The sequence below is a fragment of the Sparus aurata genome, chromosome 12 (assembly GCF_900880675.1).
Source record: "Sparus aurata chromosome 12, fSpaAur1.1, whole genome shotgun sequence".
In the NCBI taxonomy this organism is placed as follows: domain Eukaryota; kingdom Metazoa; phylum Chordata; class Actinopteri; order Spariformes; family Sparidae; genus Sparus; species Sparus aurata.
The window spans coordinates 5,586,648-5,604,139 of record NC_044198.1 but is presented as its reverse complement, the minus strand read 5'-3'; the positions used below and the strand labels follow the sequence as shown (position 1 = coordinate 5,604,139).

General features: G+C 41.4%; 1 protein-coding gene across 3 annotated transcripts in view; it reads left to right on the top strand.

The window, feature by feature from the left end:
* The first annotated feature begins 2,035 nt into the window (after positions 1 to 2,035).
* Positions 2,036 to 17,492, top strand: part of sh3bp2 (SH3-domain binding protein 2) — a 32,104-nt gene continuing 16,647 nt past the window's right edge. Inside the window, exon 1 of one of the 3 annotated variants that reach the window (XM_030434637.1) lies at positions 2,036 to 2,122. Coding sequence is in view for 1 of the 3 variants with exons in the window: in XM_030434636.1 (XP_030290496.1) it covers positions 10,944 to 11,044 (101 nt within the window). In the remaining 2 variants the exon portion in view is untranslated. Of the gene's footprint in view, positions 2,123 to 7,871; positions 7,934 to 10,665; positions 11,045 to 17,492 lie in introns of those variants that run through there. The other 2 variants (XM_030434638.1, XM_030434636.1) reach the window with 2 other exon arrangements.

Below are 17,492 nucleotides of genomic sequence, written 5' to 3'. Positions count from 1 at the left end.
GCTAAGGGCTATCTGTTGTTGACTGTCAGCAGCATTTTGTCAGACAATTAGATTTTGGGTCCCAGGTCCGACACCCCTTGTATTTCACAAACTGATTTTTATTATTGAAAAGAAGAAAAAAGGAATCTGGGAAAATATCAGCCTGCCAGAGGCTATCAATCTAAGAGACAGCAGCTGTTGGAGAGTGCAGGGACAGTCCAGAGAAACTGTGTGATTGTTAAGCCTCATTTTGAAGCAACCAACATAAAAAGTTGTACATTTGATGCCATACCTTTTTTTATTCATGTTGATTTTTGTGTCTAAGTTGCAGTTGGTATATGAAACTCTTTGTTCCCGGGATCCTCACCAGAGTGGTCATTTTATAAAAAAGGCTCTGAAGATAACTATAGCTACGTGTGAAAGAGAGATTGTTAAAATGCAGGAATTCATTTGCTTGGCAACTTTGTGTACGTTTGATTAGCACTCAGCAGTTAGTTTGCTCACACCATACAAGGATCGTTCAAAAGCTGTTAGGCATTAGGGGCCTGTTAGCGTTGTGGCTGAGGTTAATACAGGTCATGCTCTTGTGGTGATACTCAGAGTAAAGCGCAGCTAACCGGAAATCTAAAAACACAAGCAGAGCTGACCAGAGACACATTGGACTGTGCTGGCTTAGGCCTGTGTGAACTGACCAATCAGAGCAGACTGGGCTTCTTAGGAGGCGGGCCTTAAAGAAGACCAGACAAAAACAGAGAAAGAGAGAGAGTTTCAAACTGACTGTGAATATGGAGTTATAGCAGTGGAAAGTTTGAGGAAAAAAAACATGTGAACCCATTATTTTAACATTAAAGGTCATATTGATATCATTTTTATGTTAAGAAAAGGGAAATGATTATTATTTGAAAATAATGAATACTGCAGAGCTTGTAAAAAGATGCAGCATAAAAGTAAGTAGTATAAAAAAAAATCTGTATTCCTTAATCCTTAAAAACATTATTATGATTGTGAATTAATAATTCTAAAATGTTTGTCAGGTCCACGATGACCGTGTTTTGTTAGCATCAAGAGCCATGTGGGAATTTAAAAAATGCTGATTTCAACATGTTGTGCTCAGCACACTACTGCCCTTATGTTAGCCAACTAGTGCTAGTGACATAAATGTTGGCTGACATTAACATTAGCTAGCATTAGCGACATTGGCAACATTAGCATTAATGGTGTTAGCTTTAGCTAGCTAGCTTTAGCAATTTTTGCTACAACAACCTGGCAACCACTTGAGGGGGCAGATGACAGCAACATCAGTGGTGTACTGTGAATTCCACATTTAGTGGCTGAACATTATCAAACACCTTTGAAGCATGTAAACCTATTCTAATAGACACCCAAAATAACCTGGGAACCTGAAAATGAGCAATATATATATATATATATATATATATAGTCTTTAAAGGACTAATTCACATTCTCCCATTCATCCTTTTTCAGTCCCTGCTTCTTGAAATTATTTAAGAGCAGTGACATATCCACAACTCAATGCTCATGCTCTTCTATGCGTTAGTGTTGTCAGACATAATAAACACTAGCTGTCAGGTTCTTTGAACTGATGCTTTCGTTGACATGTTCAGAGCACGTCTGGTTATATAGCAGGCTTCAGGTTAACAATGTGTGGGTGTTTGTTTATGAAAAAGTAATTGCTGACCAGATGTCAGAAGGAGTGGTCCTACACTGCAAAGAGGAAGTTAGTCATGGTGTTGTGGCTGTAGTGCTACAGCCAGTGAAACTTGTTACATGTCCTCTATATACAATGATCTCTACCACTACCAAAACACACCAAAGTAGGTTTCATTCAACATCATAAAATACTGATTACCACTAAGAAGTGCTGTTCAAATGTTTTTCTTGGTAAGTAACACCATGTCACTTCTTTTTATGTAAGCTCACTGGTTTGTATGACAGCCTGCATGTGTTTGTGTCAGCACTGCAGTCAGTTTCTCTTGTGGTCGAGGGGAGGGTGTCATGACACTTCATACAGTAGCTCTGAATCGCCATGCCAGGAAGTGAAGTAGGCTAAAGCGGAGTTCTAGCTGTAGGGCTGATGACACAGACACGGACAGAGGAGCACCACTGACACAGCACTCCATGGGTAAGTGCAATTAAACATTTTAACACAAGTTTATCCAAGCTGTGCACTTTTTTAAAGGATGGCTGACGTTTGTTAGGCAGAAAGCAGTAGTGCCACACAGAGCAAGTCTTGCTCTTTACATATTCAACCCATTCAAACCTGTAACTCTTTCTGCTGTATATACTGTTACAGTTAATGTTCTGCTTTTGTTGGATCTGGTTTGTTGGACCAGTTCATGTGTCCAGAGAGCAAAGCTACACATCTTATGAAGCTATTATGCAATAGAGTGCATGGCTGGGCGATGATTTAACATCACCAGCTCAGCAGATTCATATCAGGTCAATGATTGTCAAAACGCTCCACACATTTCTGTTGCTCAAATGAATTATTACCATCAAACTTTGATTGAAAACTATTGTTTGTTATTGAAGTTAAAGGTGCAAAGAGGTTTTTTTCTCATGTGATGCATAACAGCTGATGACAAATCACCCTTTACTTAGCCCTGTGTGCCTCGATGGCATCCAGTCTAGCACTGCAGTCGGCTGTGTGGTTCACAGTGATGACCGTGGCTGATATACTAGTCGAAAGGATTTTTGTCCATTTCTGAAACAGTGGGTCCTTGATTTCAGACACAAGCAGACAGAAGCAGGCTTCTTAATTGTGTAACTGTGAACTTTGCAAGCTGAAATAGCAGCAGTCGCAGACGTTATCTCTGTAAGTTTGAAAACTCTGACTGTGGCATTTGACCTGCCAAATTTGTTAAGTTGTAGTAAAACACTGACTTTTGAATAACTCTTACACTTTCTCCAAAACGGTGCCAGGTTTCAGGACCTTCCTTCACTCTCATGCTGACTCAAAAAACTTTGACCTACTTAGAATCGTACATAACTGACAGGCCCCTGCCCTAACAATCGTGCATCTCTGGATGTCACAGGTTTAATAGTGTTTTCTCGCCTTTTTACGGTTTAACTAGTTAGCCCTAGTGTTACATTACAATATTGTAAGAACACTTAAGCAGGAGCGAGAACTCCTTTGGTCGTCTGCCGGTGATTGCTGAGATGTTGTTGGACAATCTCAAGCAAAGGGGTCGAGCTTTGAACCTTAGAGGATTTTGTATTTGAATATTTATGCTATAAGCCATTGGACAAACAAGCTTTTTCAAGATGTGGGATCCCTTAATCTGCTCAAACTAGATCGTGATTTGGCTCATTTTTTGTTTTGTTTTTGAAGAGTGATGAAGGATCTGGTGCTTGGTGTTTTACTGTGTTTTATTTTGTTGTATCACGGTTTGTGTTTTATCATACTGTTTATCTTGTACTTGTTTTACATATTTGGCTATAAATGCTGCAGTCCGTGACAGTGTTTGTTTCTGCTTCATACTTATCCCCATACAAATGAACATTCAATAGATAGTATAAATTGTATCGTTGTGATAAAATATCCTTAATGATAAGGATAAGGATTTCACCCAACCCTGCTGAGGTGTCACTCAAAAAATCTTGTTTGTTGAATCATGTTAATGTTAAAATCATTACTCAGCCTTGCAAATTTCCCCATTTTAGGACTAATAAAGGATCATTTTATCTTATCTTCTCTGACATCTTTGAAAGCAGCCATACTAAGCTATGGTGATGGTAGCACTGCAGTGAGGTGACGGTAGTGTGCCGATCTGTTTTGTCACACTTCAGTGGCTTTTTTATTGAGTAGTTTGTGGTAGGGAGGTTATAAACTTTGTTTACTGTTTGAACGCTCGACTGTACGGAGCCACGTAAATCCAGTTAGAGCACAGCGATATGTTTCAGCGGGGACAATTCTGCTGTGTGCTCTTTTTGAAATGGATGCCAAATGTTTTGTGGCATGCCGGCCTTTATTTGACATGTAAATATAAAGTCATAAAAAACAAAATGTAGAATTGGATTGAAGACTGCAGTAATTGAGTTAGAGTTCTGTCATAAAACCCAGTACTGCTCTTTATATAGCTCAAAAGACTTTAAAGTGTGCACGTTCATTCTTGACTTTTGGGGGCAGCGTGAAGACAAAATATTATACTTTGAAGTCCACTTCAGCTGCATCTCACGTTCTTGTGTGGAACTGTCACATAATGACATGTAGATTTGCTCTACATTGGGGTGGGGATCATCACTCTTGTCAGTGTTCAAAGATGTTAGATGTGAATCCTTACCCAATCGTCACCAAACTCCTGGCTGATGATTTTGACTCCTTTCAATCCATGCAGTTTTGCTCTGGTTTTCAAAGACAATGTGTACAACACGATGGACAACAACTTTCATTGTCTTGCTTCATAGATTTTGAACCTAATGTAGCCCCCCCAGCTGGTCCTGCTGTTCGTTTGTAGGGCTGATGTACCTACACATGAATTAAATATTGTTTCTTCAAGACCAGAATATGAAAGCTGATGAAACGTCAGTAACATGGATATATTTAAACCTGAGAAAAACTGAACTATGTATTTTTAAAGGAAGTGCAGAAGCAGAGAAACAGTATGTTTTTTTGCCAGGACGACTTCTACGACATGTTCTGTGGCACTCAGGCTCTTCTGTGCACAAATGTAAAAAGCAAAGTAGAATGATGTTTTATTTAATGTCAGTCAACCTGTTACCATTTGACAGGATGACTGCCATTAGTGTGTAAAACAAATAATTAAAAAACAGCTTAATTGGTCTGGGGGACCTATTCTGTATCACCTAGTTAGGCCTACCAAGTTGTCTGTCATGTCTATAAGCCAAGTCACACTGCCAATCTATAACTTTATGATGGCCTGTTCTGAAAAATATTATGTCTGATGCTGGCATAAGGTGTACAGGGTGGATAGAGAGGTGGGTGTAAAAAGGAAATCAGAGTCAAAGAACAGAGAAAGAAGGGGAGGCTGAACAGAGACAGAGATTGAAAGGAAGGAAGAAAAATGAAAGACGCAAAGACAAAAAGAGCCTGACTCCAGGTCAGACAATGAGGCTCACTTTCTGCCACATTCAGCATTCTCTGAACCCTCTGAGGTTCAGTGTTGTGCTTACAGCATTGCCGGTGTTAACCATTGGCTGCATATAAAATTAGGCAATGTGTCTCCACTTCCTCCAACTGTGCAAAAATGTCTACAGGGTACAGGGTAATGATGGTGTGAAGGAGCCCCACCCAGCTGTCAATCGCAACGTTACACCCCTTTTTTATTTCATCATTGACTAATTAAAGCCAAACTTATCAGAATGATGAAACAGTTGAACACACATCAGATTGAAAAGGAGGAGCAGAAATGACCAAAAGTATGAATTAATATAAATAAATAAATAAACAAATACATAAATAAATATTAATTTCCTGTGTTCTTTGATGGCTCGTATCTCGTGAAAAGAAGGGGCGCCTTTGGCTCAGGGGTAGAGCCAGCATCTTGCTATAGGACGGTCACTGGTTCGATTCCCCTTGTCTGCTTGTTGAAGTGTCGTTGGGCAAGATACTGAACCCAGAACTACTCCTGATGTGCTGGTCGGCAACTTGCACGGCAGCCACCGCCACATCAGTTTATGAATGAATGTATGAATTACTGTAAGTCGCTCTAGACAAAAAGCATCTGCCAAATGTAGGTAAATGTAAAATCTGATCTGATGACGGAGGGTAACAAAAATGCTAATGAAGGACTGTTGGAGGTGTGATAATTAATGAGCAGCATTTAAATGGATGCAACTGAACTGTGTCACAGGAGACGGAGATGACACAACTGCGATTCCTTTTTCTGCAACTCCACTGACTGTACAGCCAGCTCACACTAATGTCAAATATAGGCTAAAATTTAAAAATAGACAGCATTAGTCACTGGAATCAATAGATACAGTACGGGAAGCAACCAAATGTTTGGCGAGTGCGTCAAGCTCGTTTGGTTTTGCTTTGACTCAACAAAAGGCCGTGGTTTCAGGCTGGGCAGGTGACTCACTGCAACAGGAACCAGTAGTCCTCACTAATATGAATATCATATGTCAAGCCACACCATTCACTGTGCCACTGCTGTGTGTGACGGTGCTGCTGCAGCCGTGCAAATCTTCCCCATCAGCTCATACACTCGAGTTTGTGGTCTGGACTATCTTCGCTGGACACATTTGTCTGTGTAAGTTTCATCAGTGGCGATATGCAGCTGCCTCGGCATTTCGTGTGGTTTACCAGCGTGCCTGTCAGTCATTGCAGTAACATACTTTCAGCGAAGGTCTCAAACTAATCAAGCCTACCTTTTGCGTCATTGATGGGCTGGGAAGATAAGCACCCGTGGTGTGCTTGTAATGTCTAATATTTTATATTGGAGGTCTTCACAAGGATGGAACATTTTAAAGATACTGCTATAAATTGTTCCTTTGCAGTCTTATGCATCCTAATCTGTGGTTTACTTGTAATTTTTAATGTGTGAATACTGTGATTTATGTGTAGAAAAATGAGTAAATACATGAATTAAATAATTTTTTAGACTAAAGAACATAAAACCAACACTTGTTGCCTGCTTTGACCAATAGGCGCAGCACCCATTGAACTTCTGACCTTTCCACTTTCTGTTAGCTGAAGAGCGCAATTATTTTTGTAGCAAGCATTAGGGAAATCTGTTGAGCATTCATAATGGGTTGTTTTTTACTTCCCAAAACGCTCACGCATGGAGACTGAATCAAAACCTGGAAGCAGGAGTGATTGTGACCCTAACAGGGCTAATACAGGTGACGTTTATAGGTCTCATGAAGGTGAAGACACAACGCTAACCGTTACGGACCAGGACCAAGAAAAGCCATGGAGGATGGAGAAGATGAAGGGGGCCTGCACCTGCCCATGACCATTTTTCTAGAAGATGTCAGCAATCATCCCCAAGAGGGCCCAAGATGGCTACTTCTTAAAAAAATACCCCACATGGATATTTGGAAACAGCATAGACGTTCTAAAACGACATCACAGATTTCATTTGGAGCCAGCATCTCTGAAGAATCAGCAAGAAAGAGTGGGACACACATTTGCTATGGATACAAAACAAAAACAGACAAGCGGCTCAAAAATAGCAAACGTGCTTGACAAGGGACATTCAGTGTTGGTTATGGAGAGCAGAAAGTACACAAAGGCTGTGGCGGAAGGTCTACGGTGTACAGCTTACCAAGGGAATCGCACAGCGGTCACAGTGAGGGTGAGGAGTCATCTAATAGGGCTTCTGCATGTCATGGCAGTGTTTGATGCAACAGTGGACAAGAAGTTAGCCAGTAATCCATCAAATGCCAAATACGTTCACCATGTATGCAAAATGACATATTTACTGTGACGGCTTTAATCTATTGGTGGATGAAAGTAAAGATGTTAGTAAAAAGGAATGGAAAGGAATTTTAAAAATTTAAACTTGAGCCAACAGGGCCCAAACCATGCCACATCTTGAGGGTTTTGTTGTTTGAGGCCCCAAACACAGATATTTTCTAGACAAACGGTGCATACCGACCATGGCCCGCCATTATGGAATAGGTGAGGAAAACTGAGGAAATGAAGACCAGGGACACACTATCAGCAGCACTCAGGAGTTCCTTTCCCTCATGAAGTCATATAGAGGTGCATTTAAAGACTTGTACAAACTGATATGCATATCTCTGACACTTCCCGTTGCACCAGTAAGCTGTGAGAACAGTTTTTTCTTGTCTGCGTCGTTTGAAAAACAATTTGAGCAACCGGAGGTGGGACTCTCGAACCAGTCACATAGTTGTTAATTTGTTGGCTATAAGCACTGAGAGAACAAGGGCCCTGGACAGCAACAAAATCATTGATGCCTTCTCATTCAACAACAGACACATTGTGTTGCTAAGAAGTCTAATGGTGAGTGCATGATTGTTTTGTTGCTCTGTTTTATAGCTCTAAAATTTATGAATGTATGTATATATTTAAATATATATATAATATATTCATATATGGAATGGAATCCCGCTGATTAGTCGAACCTGTGTCCTTGGCACAATTGTGTAAAATGTTATATTCATAGGTGTGTTCATGTAGGCAGGCTTGTGAACCTCACAGCTATACCCCTTAAGCTGAATATCTTGCTTTGTGGTTGCCACATGTGTGTATGTGTGTCAGGGGTGTTGCAATTGAAATTAAACTGTGGCAACCATCACATTAATGGGAAAGCGTAAATTTCAGAGCAAATTCACATTCCCCTAGCTCTTTCAGTGTCAAATAAAGGCACAAATGTCCCTTTCTGACTGCAGTACCTCAAACAGCTAGCTCCAAAAAAAACAAACTCTAATTTCCCCATTCGTGAAAACAGTATGGGTGATGAATTTCTATGTAACTCATTCATTTTTAAAAAGTTAGGTCTTAAACGTGTGAATAATATGCATGTGGTGGCTTTGAGCGACAGCTGGCCCTGAGCCATCTGCTGGGCTCATCCTCACTACACTACATTACTCACTACACTTGACTTCTCAGCCATGTTTGTGTGTTGGTGCCTTTTACATAATTTGTCATTCAATATGACAAATTATATGGCTTCCTGTGTGGATAATTGTAGTAACAGGCGGGAGCAGAGTCTAACAGACAGCCGTGTTTTGTGTTGATCTGGAAAAAAACGGAAAATGTACAAAGAGGAGATGAGTAGAAGACGCTGGAGGCTAACAGAAAGAGCTCTGTCACTTTGGTTAGAAATCATACTGACACAAACAACATCGTGCCTATTGTTGCTCACCACTTTACAATCAATATATTTGGTGTCCTGTCTGTCTGGGGCAAGTAAACCTGCAATCCATGCGAGAAACTCGCAGAGGTGTTTCGCCTTTCTGTCTCTGTGAACATAGTTAGCTTGTTAGCCTTAGCGAGCTTGGTAGCAAGGTTGACGTATTTCAGTAACAAGGTTTTATTCGGATAACCTCACCTTCCAAATCTTCACCCACTTTTTGATGCACTACGAAGATGGTGACAGCTTGTACCACCCACTTTGAGCTGCATTCTGGCTCTTTAGAAACCTTCGGTGACGTCACAGTGGCTCTGTCCACTACTGATACACTCAAAGAACCAGACACAGCCTGGGCGTGTCTTTAAGGCCAAAATATATCACTGTATATGAGTGTGTGCCTCATTGATGACCTGATTCAAACAGAATTTTGTTGTGCCATTAAGTTATGATAAACCTTATGTCGTCTATATTTCAAGTCTGGTTCCTGAAACAAAAGGCAGTTTGGTAATATTACGTTCCAACAGTTGTTTACCTTCAGCTTCCAAACACCCATGATACTCAGCACAGTGACGGTGGCAGTGTTGGTGGATTGGCTGGGCGTCCCTGGCATCCACTGCTTCATCTTTGGTGCCTCGAGACAGGAACTTTGTATTTCTAATGCTGCATGGAGCCGGTTGCTGGGTTGTTGGCTTGTTGGCTTGTAGCCCAACATAGACATTAACATTAACATTTGGTGTGGATCTGGATAAAGAGACAGATCCAGGACTTTTTTTCTCATTTTCTTTAACATTGCAAGATTGGCATTTTGTTGACATTTTTGTTGTCATCTTGAAAAATCATGTGTGTTATGTGTGGGTACAAGACGGGACTGTTGGGTCTTGGTTGAGGTATGTGCTGTACCGAGCACCATTCTAGTCCACCAGGTGTTGCTGAGCACAGAGACGACACTCTGATACAGCCTCTGTTAGCCCTTCACCTTAATCCTGACAATGCGGCTTAACACTAGCAGACTGCTTCACACCCGCTTCAACTTTTTCGAAACCTGCTTTTTAGCTAGTTTCAAATTCTAACAATAGTCTTGCTTAAGTTTATCACCTCGCAGTTTTAGCTGTTGCGGACAGTGGTTAGAGGCCTTGCAACCAAAATTACACCTATACAATGTGCTGCTGTTTTGTTCATTGTAATTTACAGCATTGGTCCGCTCACAATTTACAAGGCAGCCAAGTAAGTTGTGCTGAGGTATGGTAATGATTCAAAAGGTTATATACAAACAAACTCAGTAAGAAAGCTTTTGGCTTGACAATAACAGTCTCGTAGACTCTTAGGCTATAGCATTACCAATGTACCAGCCTCTAGTGGTCTGTTAGAGTATTACAAATACTTAAATTTAATTTGTCTTACAAGATACAAAAAGATATTCTGTACAAACTGCTATTATTGAATTTTAAAATGCATTCAACATATTTCATATATTATTAATAACTGTCTGATAATCAAAAATGAAATGTGTATCCCTAATAAGGAGTTGACAACTACAAACACTCTTCAACACAGTTGTACTTCAGGTTGTGTTTGTAGCCATGTGTGTGTGTGTGTGTGTGTGTGTGTGTGTGTGTGTGTGTGTGTGTGTGTGTGTGCTTGACCTCTGTATTGTTCCAGTGTTAGGGGGATGGAAAGTCCCCATGCCTATACCTGCGGTACAATGAGTCCGAGTGTGTGAGGCATGTGTGTGTGTTGTTGTGGTGTGGGTTGTACCAGGCAGCCAATCCCATCTGAGCTTTGAGGAAGCAGGAAGGATTATGCTGCAGCCGGTCGACCAATGACAATCGGGGCTGGAGGAGGAGGCCTCTGCAGGAAATGACTGGTGGAGTATCAGGGCTTCAGACCTCCAACAGACTTCCTAACCAGCACGACCGATTGTTCTATCTTCCACTTCTTTTATTCTATTTTTCAGCCATTAATCGTTTGAAGTATTTATCTAATCTTCCGCCTCTTCGTTCATCGATCTGTATTCTTACTGTATTCTTCCAAATCTAACCACTCCTTTAATCTCAAATCTATCCATTCTGTACTCCGTCCATCCAACCGTGCATCCATCTTCCGTCGCTCCACGCGGTTAAAAAGTATGGTGGTTTATTGTGCTGTGTTGCCGCTGTCATGTCCTACGACATGTCCGCTCCATCCATGAGGAAGAAGTCGTTTGCTCGGAGCTCCAAGCCAAGTACCAGGATGTGTATTCGGGAACAAAGGGATGTCATGTAAGTTACCTTCACTCTTTGCAGTACATATTGTGTTCTTGACTTAATCTTTTATTCTTTGTCTCGTCCGTGACATCAATTTTTGGTTACTTATTGTACGTATTAAGGCGCAGGTAAGTTGACATGAGGTTGTCCTTCCCTGCAATGGTTTGGTGGCCAGTTCTAAGACTTATTTCGGGCACTGACGTGATATCCCGTAGGTTGGTTTCTGTCTTCGTCTGGGATCCGTTTGGGTTTCAGATATGTGGCATCCAGTGGTTCTGTTCATGGATTTAGATATTGGCTGTGCTTTGCGGAACCGCTCAGCTGGAGGTTTACGTCATCTTTATTTGTTGTCGTTGCCATTCGGTAAAGTTTCTTCCCAGTTACCCAAGAGGCCGATGAGGCAACCGAGGTGTTTCCCATCAACGATGTCTTTAGTTTAGAAGAGTTTAGCTGCAAATCATATCTGGAGATTCTCCTCATTTCAGTTATTTTTGATCTTTTCACATTCCTTTTCATCCACGTGATTGTTTTTTTTTTTTAACCCCAAATTGTTTGTCCAATGATGGTTGCTGTTTCTGTCGCAGCATCTCTTCAGTCTATATGGAGAAGAAGTTGCCTGTCAGGTAGGCCGGAGTAAACACGTACGCATTTTCTCACCAGACGTCATCGGAATAGAACTGTGCAATGTCCATTTATCACAGGTTGAGGTGCAACACTGCAGTAACAGCAGCAGTGAAACCAGTGTCCTTCCTGCGCTCTGTGCAGTCAAGCAGTGACTCAATGTAAGAAACTACAGCATGGTCGAGTAAAGTTGCGTTTATTGGAATCAAGCGTTGTTCCCCGAAGACTCCTTATTGGGAGAATGGGTTAAAGAGTCAAACGTGTGGGTTAAATGAAATACCACAAGCCTTGAAGTGAAGGCAGAATATCTTGCTTAAGTCCATTGTACATTTCTAATGACGTGAAATGCAAGTAAATGTTTGGTCGCTGTGACTTTATTTCTGTAGTCTGGTCAGCCCATGAGGGTTGGGCACTTCGTGTGCATGACAGGAATATTAAAGAATCGCACACTACATTAGCAGGGCACAGAGCAGGATAAATCTCAGCACAAAGACAAAAGGGAGAAGGTAAGAAGGCAGTAAACCTGTTTACTGTTTGTCATGCAGGCTGATCACATAGGCTGAATGTGATGCAACCACATTGCAAAGTACATCATTGCAAATGAAATTGGGGATGTGCAGGAGGTCACATCCTGCTGCTTTTGGATGTATCAAATAGCATGTTTGGTTCATTTGCATCTCTACAATTACAGGTAGTTTGATAGTAGTGAAAAAAGGCCCGAAGTCAAGACGTTTTTTTTTTTTTTTTTTGTAATAGGTCAAAAGGCAAAAAAGTTTTAAACTGCCATTGTACTTTATAAGCCCATCATGTGTGTTTTTACCTCCACAAAGGAGGTAATGTTTCCGTCCGTGTCTGTTTGTTGGCTGGATTACGCAAAAAGCTACGGAACGGTTTTCCATGAAAGTTGGACGGAGGACAGGTCTCAGCCCAGAATAGACCCAATGGACTCTTGGGTTGGATCTGGATAAGTGGACCACTCATTTTTCTTTAACATTTTCATTAATTTCAATGAATAATGCATGGATGTTGATGAAAAAAGACCAGGCATATTTCATTAGGGTTGTTGGTATCTGTGAGCGAGTACAACTTCAGTCTTCCTCAACACAAATGAGGGTACGAGTCCATCTGCATGGTTTTGTTACCATAATGGTCGGCTGGTACAGATAAGGGGACCTGAAATTATGGTTAGGCACTTATAGGTGCTTTTAACACATTTTTGGGAGCAAAGTCGAGGTATTAATGGAAACACTTGTGTGGTGCACTGTTATCTCGCAATGATCTCAAAGCGTTCCTGTCTACCACTGCAGCAGGGTAACTTAGAGAAAAACCCTCTGTGGAGGGGAAATCACACTGTTGGGATTTCGCAGGTTTGTTTCCCCACAAAAGGGCGAAACTTTTGTCATTTGGGTCAGACAGTTGGCATCTGTGAGACCAACACATCCCCTTTAACATTTATGTTTTTCTAATGTTTCATGTGGGAGCTTGATTTGGTTTTAATATGCAGAAAATAGCGACACTCTGTTTTTCTCAGTTTGTGGTTATTTTATACTCTCCACTTTATTATCCAAACGAAGGTACCGGACAAAAATCACACCCGTTTTGCTGGTTTTACTGCTCAGAGACAAATATATGTTTTCCAGTGGCAAATGATGGTCATGATGGTCATAATGATAGTGACGGCGCAACATTCACGTCAGCTGTCAGTCGTCACCTCATGTCGGAGGCAGAAAAGAGAAACATTTACAGGAAATGTGTTCTCATTTTCAGCCCCATGTCGGGGGGGGGAGGGTGGTCCTGCAGTCAGTGCAAAATCTCAACACTGTCTCCATCTCTTCCTGCCTCTTTGTCTCTCTCTGCCTCTTTATCTCTAATGTTATAACTCACTATCTGTGTCTTCTTGCAATCTTTGTGGTTTTTAGGAAACAGAGCCACAGAACAGCCTTCTAATCTTTAAAAAGTCAAAGTTGAAGACCTGTGCGGTGTATATGTGTGAGAGTGTGTGTGTGTGTGTGTGTGTGTTGGTGTGTCTGTATGTCACTCTGAGGAATCCTTCCTGTAGCCGTTGGAACTGTGACGGCTGCACGGTTCCTGTGGAGTAGCACTGCCATATTTGGACACAGGAAGTGATGGTGTTTCAGAAGCCACAGGTAGAGAAAGAGGACATGCATTGAGTTTTTCGCCTTTCTATTAGTCCACTCCTGCATGTGTCTGTGTGATGAGAGTAAACGTTGACTTTCTGTTTCTGTTCTCCTTTGGTTTATTGAGAAGGAACCGATGAATCCTACGCATTTCACGAGTGGTCCTCGGACCCTCGTCAGGTGAATTCCTTTAGTCATACAGCGCCATTCTGTGTACGTATATAAAATTCATGCAGGGAAAGTCCATCAGATGATACCGCAACCAACTGTCTGAAAACTAAAAAAGAGTCCACATTTCCATGTAACGTGTTGCTTTGCACAGGAGAATCATTCAGACTGATCTGAGTCACCACCACGGCTCAGGCCGCCCGTACAGCAGTCAGATTCATGCGAATTACGGGGACAGGGACGTTTTTTTTTGTTTGTTTGGTTTTTTTTTGCTCGTATGCAACAAGGATTTTGTGGTGCTGCAAACAAATAAAAACATTACGATCCTTTCTCAAACTACTTTCGTTCTGTTGAAGAGCATGAAAAGCACAATATCACCACTGCTTCGGGAGCTCGGATTCTGAACCGTTGTGTGAAAGCGAGAAGAAACTGGATACAGGAAGTGATGAGTCCAGTTTCGCCTCAGGCTCAGTTGGTAGTGACAAGTATTTTCACTGTATCAGACCGTATCTTTGTGAAACGGCTGCTCACACATTCAGCACATTTTTCAAATCGTACTTTCAGCTTGGACTTGTGATTTAAAGGTCAAAGGCCTCTCCAACTGAGAACAAATCTGTTGGTCCCTGTACAACACAGGGTTGTACAACATAATGTAAGTTGTAGATACTGTACTGTAAGATTGTGCTACTCAAGCAAAACATCTTTTGATGGTGGAGTGTTGAGGGTGAGTTCAGGAGTCTCACAGCCTGAGGAAACATCAGCTGGCTCACGGTGTCGATCCCAATATTCGGATTACGTGTAGGTAATGTTTGCCAAGTTTACCATCTTTTGATAAATAGCAGTAAAACGTAGAGTGTGACTGAGACTGATCGTCTGGGAAGAAGTAGGTCGAAAGCCACAGAAGCGGACAAATTAAAGGTTTGACCTCATGTTTGCTAAAAAACAAGGCGAGGATCACCAATGTTAGCTGAATTACTCCTCTAGGGACTACGGAAATGCCAAAGAATAACCTTAAAATGGTGAAGTTCACTTCAGACCCTCAATATGCCAAACTTGTGGATTTTTGGGGGTTTTGAGTATGAAGCATTTGGCACTTTTGAGGCCATGAGAATAAATGGTTTACTAACATGGTTTAAGCTTTTCTGAGTTCTAGTTTAGTGCGGTTTGTCGGCATTCAACCACGAGTGGATGGCTGTGATGTCAGCTTGATACATACTGAACTTAAAAAGTATAACATGAGTTTCTGGACTTTTGTCAACCTGGATTTTGCCTCACAGCCACTTGTAGGTGCATGTATACACTTAATCCTCAAATTAGTAGAGCTTGTTAATGGTGATCTGCAGACTCTCTTCAGGGCCACACCTTTAATGTATTGCGGGTAAAAGAACAGGTTGGCTGTAGAGGAGATAGGTTTTTGTATCAAAACATGGAAACAGCAGATCAGAACCATAAGAACACATAAAAAAGGACATCCACCATGTATACACATTGGAAAAGGGCCTCATCTACAATAACATAAGAGACATCATATCTACTTAGTTATAGCACCACAATGCTTTTTGTCTTCTCGGGAGAAAGTCCCCGCTGCCCTACCCTGGGTGGAAAGGAGACCTTTCCAATACAATGAAAACTTGCAGTTTTTTTTTTCACGGTTTTCTTTCCATGTTGTCAGCATGCGCACACTCTGTCACAGCCTCCGTTAATCATTCATCTGGACAAATAAGCTGGAGTGGAAGAGGAAACACTCCAGCGTTCAGATAAACCTCTCTAAACATACTGACCCTCGGTTTCTATTCATGTGCTCAAACCCTACATGTTAAAGTCACTGTGAAAGTGTGAAGTTGGGCCTGTGGAGGAACCATTGTGGTCGCCAGTCGGGGGGGAACAGGAAGCGTGTCGTAGTTAAAAGCTCTGCATATGTTTCCTGGGTAGGACGGACATTTCTGTGCATCTGCTGCACCTGGTACAGCGGTTTACCTCTGACCTTTCCATCCGACTGGGCTTGTGTGTTAGCGAGTATGTCTAGCGGCGGCAGTGGGGGCTTGGTAATCAGGTCTGAGCCTAAAACACAAGAGCGAGGGGATGCGTCGGCTAGCCACACACATTTTTATAGCAGACACCTGGCAGCTGTTGAAATCTGTGCCACGCCATGAGGTGTCACATGAACATTTTAAATGACACATAATACAACAGTCGGTACATCCTGTGAGCTTCTGAGCCTTCAACGATACATGTTCGTTGGTGATTTTGCTCATAGTTGCGTGCTGTTTCAGGGATCAAACTCATTATCCCATGGTTTCAGCGAATACCGTCCTACCAAGCCAAACTGAAAACCACATGAAGCATCAGACTTTGTGAGAAATATATATATATATATAGAATGAATTAGAATTCACATTTTATTAGTCAAGGTGTTGTATTTCCCAATACTTTTAAAAATGCTATCTAAAGATACTCTTGTTCAGGTCACATTCAGATGTTGCTATGCATTCCCAACTTTGACTGATTCGTATTAGTTCATTTCTGCGCGTTGTTACCAACGAGAGTAGATCAAAATGCCCCTAGAGGCAATTAGATGGAACTGCAACCAATTGGATCAAAAAGAACTTGTGAAGGACCGCTGAGCATTACCTGCAAGTTTGGTGTGTCTTGGTCTGTTTTCAAGCTGAAAAGTCAACAAAAATGTTTCTAAAAACTAGGGCTGTCAAACAATTAATTTTTTTAATCGCGATTAATCGCATTTTGTCCATAGTTAACTCTCGATTAATCGCAAATTAATTGCAATTTTTTTAGCACATTTTTTTCTGTTCTAAATGTACCTTAATGTATTTTTTTTCATGTTCTGAATACTTTTCACAACATTAGAAAGGGCAAATATGCTTGCTTTATGAAAATGTTTATTCAACACTTCAAATCATTCAGGAAAATAAAAGGCTCAAAAAATATCCCCTTACCCTAAATGTGATCAAAACATGGTGATGTCAGCTTTTGGCGAGGGGGGGGAGCGGTGAGCTCTCAGCATCTGCCACCTTGCAAATGATATTTGCGACTCGACGTACTTCAATGGTAGCTCATTTCATGTCGACAGTACGTGCAGATAACTTTTGTCCTATCCACCGATCCATCTGGCAGCGTTTAGAAAGTGAATTTGCCGTTCATAAGTCCTTTATCCGTTTCCTTTCACTTTCGCTTTTCAGTCCACTGTGTTTTTCCCGAACGCCAACCCTGCTTCTTCTTCTTCTGATTCCCTTTCTTATTCTTCTGCCGCCCTCTGGATCAAGACTACAGGTGCCATCAACAGCCGTGAATCAAACAATGGGCGTTTCTTTTTTTTTTTAAATACCGAGCGTCAATCGCGCGTTAAAAAAATGAACGTCGTTAAGAGGATGTTGCGTTAACGAGTTATTAACGCGTTAACTTTGACAGCCCTACTAAAAACACTTGAGGCTCGCAGTAACACACTCTTGATTCATATTAGATCGGCACCGTCTAGCTTGACAGTTTGAGCCGAGTATCTTGATCCTGGATTGTGCACT